The 16,598-nt window shown below is 35.4% G+C and overlaps 1 protein-coding gene across 10 annotated transcripts in view; it reads left to right on the top strand.

Annotated features, from left to right (window-relative positions):
- The window catches only part of LOC143017865 (uncharacterized), a 466,837-nt gene that overhangs the window by 164,498 nt on the left and 285,741 nt on the right, over positions 1 to 16,598 (top strand). For 3 of the 10 annotated variants that reach the window (XM_076172858.1, XM_076172857.1, XM_076172859.1), the window contains exon 2: positions 4,701 to 4,880. The exons of the other annotated variants lie outside the window; for them this stretch is intronic. In XM_076172858.1, the coding sequence (XP_076028973.1) occupies positions 4,804 to 4,880 (77 nt within the window). In that variant the 5' untranslated portion in view covers positions 4,701 to 4,803. The remainder of the gene's footprint in view (positions 1 to 4,700; positions 4,881 to 16,598) is intronic. 10 annotated transcript variants of the gene reach the window in all.

Below are 16,598 nucleotides of genomic sequence, written 5' to 3'. Positions count from 1 at the left end.
TTCATATTTTCTTTTTTCCTCTCTGTGCACTTTTACATATTCATTCCTTTGATTGATATATATTTGCCACTTTCCATGTTTTTTATATTTTTTCCATCTTTTCCAAGCTTTATCTCTTCTATATTTTGCCTCACTGCACCTTCTGTTAAACCAGCACTTGATATACACCTTTTTCTGTTTCTGTCATGGTATTTATCCACTTCATCATAAATTTCCATAAAAATCATAAATTTTTCTTCCACTTGTGTCTCTTCATTGTAGAATTTTTCCCAACTCACATTTTTAATTTTTTTCTTAAGTTTCCCAAAGTCTGTTTTATTATACATCAGTCTTCCTTTTCTGTATTTCTCATTTCTCTCTATATATATTTCCTCCTTTAGTTCAAACTCTATTAATATGTGATCACTTCCCAAATGGTGTCTTATTCAATTTTATCCACAATTTCATGCTCTGATGTAAATATTAAATCTAGTCTCAATGGTTCTTCAGTACTTCTATATCTGGTATTTTCTTTTACCCATTGTGTCATTGTATGTTCTATTGTCAGGTCAAGTAATACATTTCCCCATAGATTCTCACCACTTTTCACTGTCATCTCTTCCCAACAGATTTCTTTGCAGTTAAAATCTCCATCCTTCAGCATCTCATTTAGTGAATGCCTTGTATCTTAAAAAATTAATATTCTCTTTCCAAGAGCCCATTTTTGGGGGCACATAAATTACCACAAACCTTCTACTTTTCATGTCACTATCTTTAACTTTTCTCATGATCATTTCCACACTGTTTTTACCATCTGTAACCTTAGTCACATATAAGATTTTCATAGCCAAAAACATGACTCCACCCTGTTTCTCATCTCTATTTTTAATCCTGTGATTATATGATCCATGTCCAACACTATTTGGTGGTAGTGGACCCCTTAATTTCATCACTACTCCCATTATATCTGGTTTTTCTTCTGAAAGGCAATCATTTAGTTAATTTGATCCTGAGATCAATTGATGTCAGTTTGAGCCACTTAATTTTTCCTTTTCCATCTTGTTTTCTGTTCCTTTCATTTCACTTATTTGAATATACCATTTTCACAGCCTCATGTCTAACACTCTCCAATAGAACTCATTTTTTTTTATCTCTGTTCTTTTCATATTTTTTCCCTTAGCATCATCTCTTAGTGTCTTCTCTCTCATTCCTCGAAATTCATTTATCTTTTTATACATATATTGATAGTGTTCACTCTTTGCTAACTTTTCTGATTTTGCTAATATGCCTTGTGCTACCATTTGCGACCTTAATTTTATCTTTAGAGGTCGATTTCTTTTGTGTATTGTTCCATACTATACACTTCATCTATTCCCTTTTCTACATCTAGATCTCCATCTCGTACTTCTTTTAGAATTGTTTCTATCTCTTTCACTTCTTTTTCTCTCAAGTAGCTAACCAGACAATGTTTTTCGTTTAGTCCATATACCGGTACTACAATACACTTTTTCTTATCCACAGTATCTCTGACTCAATTTGCTTTTTCTTTGATTACTTAAGTAATTGTGTCTTTAGCATTTTACTGTATTTGTTGTACTATTTATTTAAAATCTATTTTTTTTCTTTCCATTCTTTTTAATCTTTAGTAAACTCTTCTCTCCTAAATTTTCCACATTTTATTTCAGACATTGCCTGTATTTTATCATTTCCCCCTTTTTTTGAGTCGCACTATTAGTAGTATCTTTGTTTTTCATCCTTTCATTTTCATATTTTACCTCAATATTTTTTTTAATTCACTTAGCTCATTATTTATTTCAGCATTTTTTTTTTTTAAATCACACACCTCTTTGTTTACTTCAAAGCATTCCTTTCTAAGATTCATAATATCTTTCTTTAGATCCATGATTTCTTTGTCCCATGAACTCTTGCTAAAACTTATCTTTTTTTTCTATGTCTATGATTCGACTTACCAGTAATTTTTTTTCTCTCATACCTGCCAAATCCAGAAAAAGGTTCATTTTCGCTTTGGAAATGCCTTGGAGTTTCAAGGCTTCTGTTTACATTAAGCTTTGGTTTTGCGTTGCTAGAGGATTATGCACTTGTAGCGACATTTGGCTCAACCTTGCTGCCATTTTTCCTTGTTCCTCCATGATTATCTTCCATTTTCGCTTGATAGACACTAATAGCACTGTCCTAGACCATCTTGGGTAACCACAAGCATTCTCCTTCCCACTGAGTACAACCCACTCAAGAGTAGATTATATGAAAGAGTGATTGTACCCATGACACTGTATGGAGAAGAGTCTTGGAATTTAAGGGAGGCAGAGAGACAAAGCCCAAATATTTACCTAGTTGTATTATACGGGAAGGGAGCTATGCTCATGGTGACCTGTCTTTGTATCTTTCAGCATCAATTTTTTTTCTTAAAATCTTGAAGAGTTTTTGCACACACTGTTTCTTTATCTAGATTATTCCAGATATCCAGCACTATGTGTGGGAAGCTTTTTTTTCAGATCTCTTCTATTTGAGTTTCTTTTCATGTCCTCTTGTTTTTCCATTGTCACTTTTTAGTAAATCATTCCTATCAAGGATTTCCATTCCTTTCATGATAGTTAGTAGATCAGCTCATTCTCTTCTCTGCTCCAGTGTTGGTAGTTCCAATTTGGATAATCTTTGTTCATATGTTAATTTGGAAAGAGTTGGTGTCAACTTTGTTGTTGCTCTCTGTATTCTTCCTAATTTTTTTATATTATTTTTAGTAATGGGTGTCCATAGTGTCACTGCATATTCCAGTTTTGGTCTTATTAATGTAACTAATATTTTTTTAATCATTTCTTCATCCAAATAGTCAAATATCACTTTCATTGACCTTGAAGGTTTCTCTGACTATTTTGTTGATATGTTTGCCCGGTGCCATGTCTTTGCTGATTATTACTCCAAAGTCTCTTTCCGAGTTCACTTTTTTTTATTTCTCCTTCACCAATTGTATAATTTCTTGATATTCTAATTTTACTTTTTCCAAACTCCATTGTACTACATTTCTAGATATTGAAGTTTACTTCCCATTTTTGAGTCCATTTCCAGATTTTGTCCAGGTCTAACTGTAATGATTCACAATCCTCCTCTGTTCTTACTTTAGTATTTTGGTGTCATCTGCAAAGAAATTCATATAATACTCCACTCCTTCATCCATGTCATTTATATATATGGCAAACATGAATGGAGCCAATACCGAACCATGCAGGACACCACTTATCATTTCTTCCCAATTTGAGTATTTCTCTAATTACTACCCTCATTTTTCTCCCAGTCAGGAAGTCTTCCAACCATTCCAATAATTTTCCTCTGATGCCACCTATTGATTCTATTTTTCTTATTAGTGTCTTGTGTGGTACCTTATCAAATGCTTTATGTAGGTCTAGAAAGGCACAGGATGCCCATCCATCCCATTCTTGTACTATTTCTATTAGTCTTGAATAGAAGCAGATCAGGTTTGGTGTACATGATCCTCCTTGTCAAAATCTAGATTGATTTGGATTCAGTATATTTTTTTCTTCCAGATGTTTAACCCATCTACTTTTGATAACTTTTTCACATATTTTTGCTACTGTGTTTGTTAGAGAGACTGGTCTGTAGTTGGTTGGATCTTCCTGGATCTTCCTTTATATATTGGTACAATATTTGTATTTTTCCAGTCTTGTGGTACCTTTCCTTGTATGAGTGAGTATTTAATTATCTTGTATATTTTATCCATCAACTCCTCTATGCATTCTTTCAGTATCCAATTTACAATTCCATCTGGACCATGTGATTTTCTAACATCAAGGTTTTTTATTTGGTTTCTGATTTCCTTCTGTGTTACAGTTATTTCCTTCATTGGGGGGGGATCTCCCTCTCTATTCCCTCACAGCTCTGTGAACTTTCAGTGTGTATGCTTTGACTTGGCCACTTCACTGTTATGAGGGGGAAAGGGCCTTTTGGTATGTGTATGTACAAAATATAGATAAACATTTGCACAATAAACCTTGATTTGAATAGGAGCAACATTGGGTATCTGCTTGTGGTTATTCCACAAGATCATTGTTGTAGAGAATCATCTTACTTAGAAATGCAACTCTGATGAATTGGTACTTGGTCTCCAGATTGGGCCCAAGACCTCCATTTTTTCACATAAGGAAGGCTTACAACCAACCAGGAACTGTTCCCCCCCTCTCCTCATCCTCTTCCTCCTACAAGCTGGTGACAGAAACAAACCCATACTATAACTCACAACAGTCCAATATTTTCCTGAAGGGGTTTGCAGGAAGACCCAGGGATCATTTCTTGCTACTGTAGGGTTGCAGATGCCCAGTCAGTGAAATTTGATGGAAGTTATAATATTATTATCCTCTAAGACTTATACTGTATGGGATTATGATTTTGGGATGAAAATAAAGATTTAGTTCTCACAAGATTATGGTCTTGGGAGTTGAAATAGTTTTCAGTAAGGTATGAACAAATGCCCTATTTTTTGTAATGCTTTGGAAAACTGGAACATATTTAATGTGTTCATATATCTTATGGGCTGGCAAATATAAGTATTTCATATATCAAATATAGGAAGAAAACTACAGTACAGTAGGGAATATTTTGAAAACATAATTGCTTATATATGATAATGAATATAAATATTTCATACTGCTGACAGAGGAATTGAGTGATATTTTTCTCTCTTTTTAAAGGAAAAACATTTGTTTGTTAGTGGCGCAGAAGTACTACAACCTGAGGATCTCATAAAATCTGCATGCTGATAACTGCTTATATAATTCTAAGTAAGATTTAAGAATGGGGGATGATGAAATTTATGAAAACCATGGTGCCATTGAATTCCACGAATTTGTGAAAACTGGAAGTATGAAAAGGTAAGTATGCACTGGTGCAAGAAATTTATTATGAAATGAATATATCTCTGGACACACACACACACACATTTAAGAGCAAACTAGACACTGTGAGATACAAAGATGGGACACTGCGAGCATAGCTCCCCTTCCTGTAAGATGCAACTAGGTAAATACACACAGACACACAAACGAGAGAAGAATGGAGACTGAAAAAAAATTTTTTTTTAGAAAGGACTGGATCTGAGGCTAAGAAAATGGTACTTCAGAAAAAAGGAAACATAAACCAAAAAAGAGAAGAAAAGAAAAAATTAAAAGTGGCATACACAAACTTGGATGGTATGATTTCTGGAATAAATAAATTAAACAACTATTTGTTAATAGAGAAATCAGACATAATAGGAATTGTGGAGACAAAATTGAAAGGTCCTGTATCATCAAGTATGGTGGGACAAGGTCTGTACAACCATTGGTTGAAAAATAGAATGAATAAACAAGGGAAAGAAGTTGTGTTATCGACTAGAAAGGGCTTAAATGTGATGAAGATAACAGAAGGTAAAGATAATGTGGAAATGATCATGATTAATGTTGAAAATAGTATTATGAAGAGCAGAAAATTTATAGTAGTATATGTGCCCCCCAAAACACAGGTTTGGTCTGATAGCAATCATTCAAAATTACTGGAAGACACAAAGAATGAATTATCTGAGGTATTGATAGATGGAGGAAACATAGTAATTATGGATGACTTCAACATAAAAGAAATAAATTGGGAAGAAATGACAATAAAAGGTGGAGAGGAACTATGGGGCAACATTCTACTGGATTTGACCATTGATTATACATTGACTCAATGGGTCAAGGAAAATACCCTATATAGATACAATGAAGAACCATCGAGACTAGACTTGATATTCACTTCTGAGCCTGAAATCATTGACAAAATTAATTACAAGACACCAGTTGGGAAGAGTGACCACATACTAATAGAGTTCAAACTTAAAGAACAAAATGATGCGAGAAGAAATGAGAAACATAGAGAAGGAAGATTAATGTAGAACAAAATGGATATAATGGATATAAGAGAATACTAGGTATAGAAATAGGGAAGAACCATTGAGACTGGACCTAATAATCACATTAGAACCTGAAATAGTGGACAAGATTGTATATAAGTCACCACTAAGTAAAATTGGCCACATATTAGTTGAACTAGAACTAAATGAAGAAAAATACATCAGAAAAATGAATTATATAGAAAGGGAAGATTGATGTATGGGAATAAAATTATAAGATAAGAGAATATTTCAAAGAAACAGACTGGGAAAGGATACACAAGGAGGAAACAACAGTAGAAGAAAAATGAAAAATTTTGACAAAAATTTATAAAGGAGTGGAAAAGTATGTCCCAAGATAAAAAAAAAAAAAAAAAAAAAAAAGGAAATGTAAAATGTTGGTACAACAAAAGATGTAGCGAGTTAAAAGACAAAAGGGATAAAGGTTAATGTAGTTGTATTGGGAGACCTTAATGCTAGGGTAAGAAATGAACCAATAGATGGAGTGATTGGGAAGTATGGAGTTCCTGGAAAAAATTGTAGTGAAGAGTTGATGGTGAAGATGTGTCTAGAGAGTTGATGATAGCAAATACAGTGTTTAGGAAGAAAGTCAAGCATAAGTTCACATGGGAGAGGGTGGTGGATGGAAGGGTGGTAGGTAGAGCATTAGTGGTAACCAGGAGTATAGTGGGAAGAGTTGAGGATGTATATATCCTAAGGGGAGAGAGTGGTGGAATATCAAATCATTTCTTGGTAAAAGGCAAATTGAGAGTGGAGGATAGGTGGAGAAAGAGGAAAAGGGCAGAAGGTAGAGAGGTACTTAGAGTGAACTGCTTAAACAAATAAGAAAAGGAGAAGGAGTATAAGAAGAAGCTGAGAGAGGAATGGTAGGGAGTGAAGGATAGAGTAGAACTAGGAGTGGAGGAGGAATGGGGATGTTTCAAGGAGGGAGTCGTAAGGTGTGCAAAGATGGTATGTGGAACAAGAAGGACAGGAGGAAATAGAAGGAAGGGTAGTGAGTGGTGGGATGAGGAAGCAAAGAAGGGTGTAGAAGAGAAGAAGCAGGCATTCATAGATTGGTTACAAATTAAGATGAGGGAATCATATGAGGTACAAAGTAAAGAGAAAAGAAGTAAAGTTTAGGGTAAAGGAGGCAAAGAGGAGAGATGTGAAATGGGCTAAGAGTAGGACAGAAAATCTTGAAAGTAATAAAAAAATATTTAGAAAGAAATTAAGAGAGGAAGAGGAGGAAAATCAAATAGAGAAGAAAAGGTAAAAGGTGCAGATGGAGAGATGATAATGAAAGAGATGGCAGTGAGAGGAAGATGGCCAGAGTATTTTAGGGAGTTGCTAAATGTGAAGGAAGATAGGGAGGGAAAGGTAGTTGCAGTGGGAAGCGCTAAGAAAATGGTAGTGATGAGTGAGGAAAGCAGAGGAGAAATAAGGAAAGATGAAGTGAAGGCAAATGTTAAGATGAGGAGAGTAAGACACCTGGCTTGGATGGATGCCATGCAGAATGTCTGAAAAAAGGAGGTATAGTGAAAGCATATATATGAAGAGTAGAAAATTTGTAGTGGTGTATGTGCCCCCCAAATTACAGTCGTGGACAGAAAGTGATCATTCCAAAATATTAGAAGATACAAAATACAAATGAACTAATATACTGAAGAACAGAGGAAATATAGTAATTGTGGGTGACTTTAATTCAAAAGAAATATGGTGGGAGGAAATGACAGTGAAGGGTGGAGAGGAACTCTGGGGCAACATCCTGCTTGACATGACCATCGAATACACAGTGACTCGGTGGATAAGGGAAAATACCAGATACAGAGGTAGTGAAGAACCATCGAGGCTAGATTTAATACATACGAGAGAGCCTGAAATTGTCGACAAAATTCATTACAAAACTCCGATGGGAAAGAGTGACCTTGTACTAATAGAATTTGAGTTGAAAGAGCAAATGGATCAAAGTAGAAATAAAAAACATAGAATAGGAAGACTAATGTACAACAACAAAAATTTTGAGAAACGCAAAAAATTCTTTCGCAATGCAAACTGGGAAATATGCCTAAGTGAAGAAACAGGGATGGAAGAGAAATGGAATATGCTAAAAAGAAATTTATAATAAGGGAGTGAATAAATATGTACCACAGAAAAAGGAAACATACCTGGTACAACAAAAAATGTAGTGAGGCCAAGGATAAAAGAGACAAAGCTTGGAAGAAATTGAAAAAAGACAAGAAAACAAGCAAATGGCTAATGTACATCAAACTAAGAAATGATTATGTAAAATTACACAGAGATGAAAAGAGAAACTATGAAAAAAAAAAAAAATGCAAGGAAGAACCCAAACTATTTTACAGGTATGTAAATGGCAAACTGAAGAATAAACAAGAAATAGAAAAGCTGCGCCAGGGTAAATACGAATATACAGAAGAACTGGAAATGGCTGAAATTATGAACAACCACTTCAATTCAGTATTCACAATAGAAAACTCAACTGTGAGGAAACAGAGAGATATCCCCCTCAATGAAAGAAATAATTGTATCATAGAAAGAAATCAGCAACCAAATCAAAACCCTTGATGTCAGAAAATCACATGGTCGAGACAGAATTACAAATTGGATACTGAAAGATTGCATGGAGGAATTAACAGATAAAATATACAATATAATTAAATTCTCACTTCAAGAAGGAAAGGTGCCACAGGACTGGAAGAATGCAAATATTGTACCGATTTATATGGGAGGAAACAAGGAAGATCCATCAAATTACAGACCGGTCTCCCTGACAAGCACAGTAGCAAAAATTGAAGCATTACTCACGAGAACATTTTGTAGATAAACTGGGTAGGACAGACTGGTCGCCAGTTCTAAATTGTACCGATGTTCATAAGGCTTGGTCTAATTTTAAGTACACATTTCTTACTATTATAGACCGAGTAGCGCCTCTCAAAGAGATACGAATAAAACAGGATGGAGCCATGGATGACTAACGAAGTACTGGGTTTAATTAGAGATAGAGACAGATTCATTGCCAGATTTAGGAAAAGTGGAAATCAGGAGGACTACAATAGCTTTCTGTACTATAGGAATCAGGTGAAATATTGGAAGGAAAAAGCCAAAGCTGATTATTGTACTAAGATGGTGCACCAGAACAAACACGATCCAAGGAAGCTTTGGCAGACACTGAAGACCCTAGAAGTTCACACAAAGCCTAGTAACAAAGTAGACAGGATAGGACTCATGATAAACGGCGAGCTTAACTCTGATAGGAACACCATAGCCAACCACTTCAACACCTTTTTCACAACCATAGCCACAAAACTAGTTAAATCCCTCCCAACGGGTTCTGGGAAGTTTGGGCTGGGGTACGTTCAGGAGTACTATAAAGACAAGTCCACAAAGTGTTTCAAACTACATAAGACCACTCAAAAAGAAGTGCTCAAATTACTGGCTAGCATAAGTGCCAATAAGGCTACAGGGTTAGACGACATTCCTGCGAGGTTTGTTAAGGATGGAGCCACAATTCTTACTCCCCCAATAACCCACATAATAAACCTGTCCATTGGTTCAGGATCTATCCCAAGCGACATGAAAAGGGCTCGGGTGACACCTCTTTATAAGAAAAACGCAAAAACTGAGGCAGGTAACTACAGGCCTGTTTCAATTCTAGGTATTATTTCCAAAGTTTTGGAACGTACCGTATACAATCAGTTAGATACCTACCTCAGGGAACGTAATCTACTATACGGTATGCAATCTGGTTTTAGAACGAATTACTCAACAGACACCAGCTTAATATACCTTTACGATCTGATAAAACAGGAATGCGACAGAGGTAATTACACGGGTTTAGTCTTGTTGGATCTACAAAAGGCATTTGATACAGTGGACCATGATATTTTATTAAAAAAAACTTCAGGCATTAGGAGTGGCGAATATTGGCTGGTTCAAGTCCTACCTTACAGGTCGCAAACAACTAGTACAGGTAAATGAAGCCTGCTCAGATGACAGAGAGATAACTTGTGGTGTACCACAAGGTTCAATTCTAGGACCGCTACTGTTCCTGGTCTATATTAACGACATGCCAGGTGCGGTGAACTGTAAGTTACTGCTATTTGCAGACGACTCTGCTCTAATTGTCTCAGGTAGGGACCCAGTTGAAGTAGAGGAGAAACTGAGTGTCGAACTGTCATCGGTCCAGGACTGGCTCATAGAAAATAGGCTGTCTTTACACCTCGGTAAAACGGAAAGTATTGTCTTCGCATCAAAACCCAACCTCAGGAAACACAGTGATGTACAGGTCAGATGTGGAGTTAATGTCTTGGAGTCAAAACAAGAGGTAACCTATCTTGGAATACCCTTAGATCAGTCCCTCTCTGGGAATGCCATAACGGATAAGATTGTATCCAAGTGTTCACATAAAGTCAAATTTTTGTACAGAAAAGCCAGAATTTTTTATCTGGAAACAAAGAAGCTCCTGGTCTCAGCCTTGTTACAACACTTTGGTTACGCTTGTAGCGCTTGGTACAGTAGTCTGAGCAGAAAAAACCAGTCCCGGCTACAGGTTACACAAAATAAGATAATTAGATTCATACTAAATTTACCTCAACGTAGTCATATTGGTATTGAAGAATTTAGCAAGGTACGAATGTTACCTGTAAAATATCGTGTCCAGCAGTTGAAACTAAACCAGGTTTACAATGTCGTTCATAATTCCGCTCCCTCATATGTGAGCTGTAATTTTACATTATCGGCTGAGAACTGAACCCGGAACAGTCAAGAGTCTCTTATTGTACCTCATGCAGGTCCCTTCACCAAAAACAGTTTTCACTTCACAGGTGCTCAACTATGGAACTCACTACTTGTGTCCATTAAAAAGTCAAATAGCAAGGTTACCTTCAAGAAAAAAGTCAAGGGTTACTATATGTCTCAGCTATGGACAGAGAACAGCCTTGATTTTGTGTACTACTTGCTTAGTGAGGGATACCCGATTCCATGAGTAATACCATCCAAATCTGTGTTCACTCATAACTGTTCTGACCTCCACCCCTTTTTTTTTGTTCTTCAGAAGTTTAGTTTAGTATAACAATTATTGATGTTTACAAATTGGTTTTCACCTTTGTCTTGCCAGTCATAATATGGTACTGTATATATCTCAGGTAGTGTCCGAGAACAGTTATGATCTGACCTTTTTCTTCGTTCTCCTTGTTATTTTACTCATTCGAGTACTGGTCCCCTGTACCCTACCCCTGATGCCTCAGGTTATAATGTACTACTCCCTAGTGCTCATACTAATTGCCCACTCCGTCCTGAGATTCAGGTTAAATGTTAGATTTAATTAATAGGTGACCCTAGCTGCAGTGTAGCATTCACTATAACTACATGTTGTTACTGATGTAGAATATTGTAGTACAGTATATCATTAATGGTACTACTCTGATATAGTACTCACTCATACATGTTGATACAGCTGTAGAATAATGCAGTATATCATTAATGGTACTACTCTGATATAGTACTCACTCATACTGTTTTGTTACGGTTTAATATTATTTTGTTGTTCCTTTGCTTATTGCAATGTTCCTTTTTGTGATGGTGCTCAAATTTTTTGTCTCAATATTCCTATGTGTACAAACATTTTAGTAATATTAGCTAAACTATAACAATGTGTACAATCATTTTAGTAATATTAGCTAAACTATAACAAAGTTTATGTGCCATATGTGTTCTGACTGGTATTACTCATAATTGTCTCTGGTCCCCTTAACCCCCTACGTATAATGTCAGTGTGACTTAGTGTAGAATAACAATCTGATGAGGACCACAATGGAAATAAGCATACATGCTTTTTGTGTTATCCTCGGCAATTTGCATTTATTATTCCGAACTATGTGTTCTTGTCATTATTTGCACTTAATGTACATTGTTTAATTGCCAAATAAAGTCTATCTATCTATCTATCTATATCTAGAGATGGTTGGGCAGACTGTGCATTTCTGGACCTACAAAAGGAATTTGATAAGGTACCACACAAGAAACTAATAAGGAAAATAGAGACAATAGGTGGCATCAGAGGAAAATTATTGGAATGGATGAAAGACTTCCTGACTGGGAGGAAAATGAGAGTAGTAATTAGAGAAATACTCAAATTGGGAAGAAATGTTAAGTGGTGTCCTGCAGGGATCAGCACTGGTCCCGATCATGTTTGCCATATACATAAATGACATGGATGAAGGAGTAGAGTGTTATATGAATTTCTTTGCAGACAACACAAAAACACTAAAGTAAGAATGGAGGAGGATTGCAACTCATTACAACAAGACTTGGACAAGATCTGGAAATGGAATCAAAAGTGGGAAATGAAATTCAATATCAAGAAATATAGTGTAATAGAATTTGGAAAAAGTAAAAACAGAATATCAAGAGCTTCTAAAATTGGTGAAGAAGAGGTAAAAAAAGTAAACTCTGAAAAAGACCTCGGAGTGATGATCAGCAAAGACATGACACCGGACAAACATATTAATAAAATAGTCGGAGAAACCTACAATTTATTGAGGTAAATAAAAGTGGCTTTTGTCTATTTGGATGATGAAATGATAAAAGAAAATTAACTATACTAATAAGACCAAAACTCGAGTATGCGGCAACATTATGGACACCCAGTACCAAAAAGAATATAATTTTTTTTATAAAGAAAACAAAGAGCAGCAACAAAACTGGTTTCAACTCTTTCCATAATGACATATGAACAAAGACTGTCCAAATTACAATTACCAACTCTGGAACAAAGAAGGGAAAGAGGAGACCTACTAACTATCTATAGAATTATGAAAGGAATGGAAATCTTAGATAAGAATGATTTATTGAAATGGGACAATGGAAAAACAAGAGGACACGAAAAGAAACTCAAAAAAGATAATTACAGAAAAGATCTGAAAAAAAAAAGCTTCCCACACATAGTGATAGATACCTGGAACAAATTAGACAAAGAAACAGTGTGTGCAAACACTATTCAAGATTTTAAGAAAAAATTTGATTCTGAAAGATACAAAGACGGGTCACCATGAGCATAACTCCCTTCCTGTATAATACAACTAGGTAAATACAACTACAACTAGGTAAATACAAGACATGGAAATTTACTCGATCTATTGATCATTAGCAGCAAAAGCATGATAACCGATGTAGAAGTTGGTGAAAGTATTGCAAGTAGCGATCTCAACTTAGATTCAAACTGCTAAAAAAAATTAGAATAGATATTGCGTATCTAAAATACCTGATTTCAGTAAAGCTCAGTTCATAGGACTATGTCAGGAGCTTCAGCTTACAGATTGGGAGGCTAAATTAAGCAAAAGACCTGTATCTTTGTATCTTTCAGCATCAAGTTTTTTCTTTAAATCTTGAATAGTGTTTGCACACAGTGTTTCTTTATATTATTCCAGGTATCCAGTACTCTATGTGGGAAGCTATTTATTTATTTTTTTTTTCCCAGATATCTTCTATAGTTATCATTTTTGGGTTTCTTTTCATGTCCTCATGTTTTTCCATTGTCCCATTTTAATAAATCATTCCTATCTAGGATTTCAATTCCTTTCATGATTCTATAAAAAAAATCAGCAGATCTCCTCCTTCTCTTCTTTGTTCCAGAGTTGGTAGTTCCAGTTTGGACAATCTTTGTCCATATGTTAACTTGGAGAAAGTTGGTGTCAACTTTGTCATTGCTCTTTGTATTCTTTCTAATTTCTTTATATTCTTTTTAGTACTGGATGTCCATAGTGTTGAGGTGTACTCCTGTTTTGGTCTTATTAATGTAACTAATATTTTTTAATCATTTCCTCATCCAAGTAGTCAAATGCCACTTTCATTGACCTTAATAGGTTGAAGGTTTCTCTGACTATTTTATTGATATGTTTGTCCGGTGTCATGTCTTTGCTGATTATTACTCCAAGGTCTCTTTCCGAGTTCACTTTTTTTACTTCTTCACCAATTTTATAATTTCTTGATATTCTATTTTTACTTTTTCCAAACTCCATTATACTACACTTCTTGATATTGAAGTTTACTTCCCACTTTTGAGTCCATTTCCAGATTTTGTCCAGGTCTAACTGTAATGATTCACAATCCTCCTCTGTTCTTACTTTCTTTAGTATTTTTGCATCATCTGTGAAGAAATTCATATAACACTCTACTCCTTCATCCATGTCATTTATATATATGGCAAACATGATTGGAGCCAATACCAAACCTTGTGGGACACCACTTATCATTTCTTCCCAATTCGAGTATTTGTCTCTAATTACTACCCTCATTTTTCTCCCAGTCAGGAAGTCTTCCATCCATTCCAATAATTTTCCTCTGATGCCACCTGTTGATTCTATTTTTCTTATTAGTTTCTTGTGTGGTACCTTATCAAATGCTTTTTGTAGGTCTAGAAAGGCACAGGATCCCATCCATCCTAACTTGTACTATTTCTATTAGTCTCGAATAGAAGCAGATCAGGTTTTATGTACATGATCTTCCTTGTCTAAATCCAAATTGATTAGGATTCAGTATATTTTTTTCTTCCAGATGTTGAACCCATCTACTTTTGATAACTTTTTCACATATTTTTGCTATGGTGCTTGTTAGGGAGCGGTCTGTAGTTAGTTGGATCTTACTTGGTTCTTCCTTTATATATTGGTACAATATTTGTATTTTTCCAGTCTTGTGGTACCTTTCCTTCTATGAGTGAGTATTTAATTATATTGTATATATTATCCATCAACTCCTCTATGTATTCTTTCGGTATCCAATTTGCAATTCCATCTGGACCATGTGATTTTCTGACATCAAGGTTTTTTATTTGGTATCTGATTTCCTTCTGTGTTACAGTTATTTCCTTCATCAGGGAGAATTTCTCTCTAATCCCTCACAGTTCGGTGAATTTTCAGTGTGAATACCAATTTGAAATGATTGCTCATAATTTCTGCCATTTTTAGTTCTTCTGTATATTCATAATTTCCCTGGTGCAGCTTTTCCATTTCTTTTTTGTTTTATAGTTTACCATTTACATACCTGTAAAATAATTCAGGTTGTTCCTTGAATTTTTCTATTATGTCTCTTTCATAGTTTCTCTTTTTGTCTCTGCATATTATTACATAATCATTTCTTAGTTTGATGTATGTTTGCCATTTACTTTTTTTTTTTTTTTTTCATCTTTTCCAAGCTTTGTCATTTGTATCCTTAGCCTCACTACATTTTTTGTCGTACCAGATTTTTATGTATACTCTTTATTGCTTTTGTTGTGGTACATATTTGTTCACTCCCTCAATATAAATTTCTTTTAGTATATTCCATTTCTCTTCTATCTTTATTTCTTCATTTAGGAATTTATCCCAGTTTGTGTTACAAAGAATTTTTTGAATTTCTCAAAATTCGTTTTGTTGTACAATAGTCTTCCCTTTTTATGTTTCTCATTTGTTCTTAACCCCTTCCATACGGGGCCGCACACGTAGGCGTCATGAGCGAGTGTATTCGCGAGGCTGCCACATCGGCGTCTTGATTATATTTATTGTAGTCGCCCCTCCATAATGACATTCTTTCTAATTCTTTTGTAATCGCATTTTCTATGGTTATCAAAATTCACGGGTGAAGAGAGAACGATCGATATAAGCGGTGACTATATTTTATGATGCGAGTATTATTACGACACGTCGTACGGCTGGCATTGGTTGCTGCCACCGAGATCTAAGTCCATGACGCCTACGTGTGCGGCACCGTATGGAAGGGGTTAAGTCCATTTGCTCTTTTAGTTTGAATTCTATTAGTACATTGTCACTCTTTCCTATTGGAGTTTTGTAATCGATTCTGTCCACAATTTCAGTCTCGATGGTTCCTCATTGTTTCTGTATCTGGTATTTTCTTTTATCCATTGAGTCATTGTGTATTCAATGGTCATATCGAGTAGTATGTTTCCCCAGAGGTCTTCTCCATCCTTCCCCAGAGGTCTTCTCCATCCTTCACTGTCATTTCTTCCCAACATATTTCTTTTGAATTAAAATAACCCATAATTACTATATTTCCTCTTTCAGTGTATTAGTTCATATTTTGTATTTCTCAACAGTTTGGAATTATCACTTTCTGTCCAGGACTGTTTTGGGGGGCACATACAGTACTACAGATTTTCTATGGCATGCTCGGCCTTTGTAATCCTTTGTAATAAAGATGGCACCAACACTCTCCAAATTGACATACGAACAAAGATTGCCCAAATTGGAAGTACCAACTCTGGAACAAAGAAAAAGAGGAGATTGACTGACTATAGAATTGTTAAAGGAATGGAAGTCCTAGATAGAGATGAAACTCAAAAAGGATAATTATAGAAGAAATCTGAAAAAGAATAACTTCCCACACAGAGTGGTGGATATCTGGAATAAATTAGATAAAGCAACAGTGTGTGCAAATACTATTCAAGAACAAACTTGATGCTGAAAGATACAAAGATGGGTCACTACGAGCATAGCTCCCTTCCCGTATAGTACAGTTAGATAAATACACACACACACACACACTCACTTCAACGAACGGACGGCTTAGAGGACGTTCTGAAGAAAAAGTGAAATTTCGTGGATCCCGAAGCAAAGGAAGTACCTATTGTATTTACAGGGTGGGGGGAAATTGGTCGTGGTGTAGGGGAAAG

The sequence above is a fragment of the Oratosquilla oratoria genome, chromosome 33 (genome assembly GCF_046742065.1).
Source record: "Oratosquilla oratoria isolate Oo_2021 chromosome 33, ASM4674206v1, whole genome shotgun sequence".
NCBI lineage: Eukaryota > Metazoa > Arthropoda > Malacostraca > Stomatopoda > Squillidae > Oratosquilla > Oratosquilla oratoria.
Note: the sequence above shows the minus strand (reverse complement) of the source record. Positions and strands in the feature narration are given on the sequence as shown.